The sequence below is a fragment of the Anopheles coustani genome, chromosome 2, assembly GCF_943734705.1.
Source record: "Anopheles coustani chromosome 2, idAnoCousDA_361_x.2, whole genome shotgun sequence".
Lineage (NCBI taxonomy): Eukaryota > Metazoa > Arthropoda > Insecta > Diptera > Culicidae > Anopheles > Anopheles coustani.
The window spans coordinates 38116931-38118058 of NC_071289.1; the positions used below are offsets into that span (position 1 = coordinate 38116931).

Below are 1128 nucleotides of genomic sequence, written 5' to 3' on the forward strand. Positions count from 1 at the left end.
GCACTGTTCCGAATCGGAAACAGCTCTTGTCGCCATGTTTGCCGACGGCTCGTTCTTTCTCGGGTTGTCGTAAACGTCAACAACACGCACGTTCCTGAGGTGGATTAAATTTTCCATTTTAGCAGCCCATTCCACGTCTTAAGTAAGTGGAAACCATCGTTAGTTAAAGCCGGTCGGTTCGCGAATCGAAAGTAATCGAAACACTTGGTGATTTTTTCAGAATGCCGCAGGAAATCAAGGAAGTGAAAGACTTCCTCATCAAGGCCCGCAGGAAGGATGCCCGTGCCGTCAAGATAAAGAAGAACGAGACGAACACGAAATTCAAGATCCGCTGCTCCCGGTACCTGTACACGCTGGTGGTGAAGGACAAGGAGAAGGCCGAGAAGCTGAAGCAATCCCTGCCACCGGGCCTGCAGGTTAAGGAAGTGAAGTGAAGTGGTTAACGATGCTGCTTAACTCTTGTGTACGGGCGGTCACCGGTTGATGCCGCTGGTGACTGGTTGCTTGACCGCGAGAAGTAATGTGATCGGTTTCGTTCATTTGGTCTTATTCTTGTCTGCACGATATTGAAAATGCATTGTGAAGCCTTGTTGCTTCTATCGCGCTGGTGAATAAAGATTATGTGATGAAATCGACGGAAATTCACGTTGCATTAAGCGTATCCATCTATTCCGCTTGTCCCGGTATACACATGGTGTCATTTTACAGCATCGTGCCGGTATAACGCCCTTCCGAAACGGTTCGTGTGTGCTGTTTGTGTTGCAATATGTTCCCGAACGATGGGAAGTTAGGTAAATTTTGGCGGAAAGAATAAGATTAAGAAGTTTATAGCCAAAGTTGGGTTTAATTGACTTGTGTTTATAATTTCGTATATTCTTTTCAGGAAACCTACATCGGATCGTTCAATTGTCATCAAGAGCTGGCTAACATGGGGATATTTAGTGTAGTGTTGCTGAACACTTCCCCGGATGTTTTTCCTCTGTCTTTGCAATCAACACATTAGCCTTTCTAGTGATTTACTTGGAGCAAATAGCATTCTTGATCTGGCTCCTTGTTAGTTTTGGATGTAACGTAAATTTCCACCATGGCCTATGAGCACTACGTACCATATTTGACTATATTTTTGCG

General features: G+C 44.9%; 1 protein-coding gene across 1 annotated transcript; it reads left to right on the forward strand.

The window, feature by feature from the left end:
* Positions 1 to 641, forward strand: LOC131263098 (large ribosomal subunit protein eL38). Its single transcript, XM_058265249.1, has 2 exons — positions 1 to 142; positions 221 to 641. Exon 2 carries the CDS (start codon positions 222 to 224, stop codon positions 432 to 434), a length of 213 nt encoding a protein of 70 aa, XP_058121232.1. The 5' UTR covers positions 1 to 142; position 221; the 3' UTR covers positions 435 to 641.
* Positions 642 to 1128: the final 487 nt, after the last annotated feature.

Bases quoted from the DNA above. Each gene is read 5' to 3' on its own strand.
- LOC131263098 (XM_058265249.1), top strand. From the start codon at position 222: ATGCCGCAGGAAATCAAGGAAGTGAAAGACTTCCTCATCAAGGCCCGC.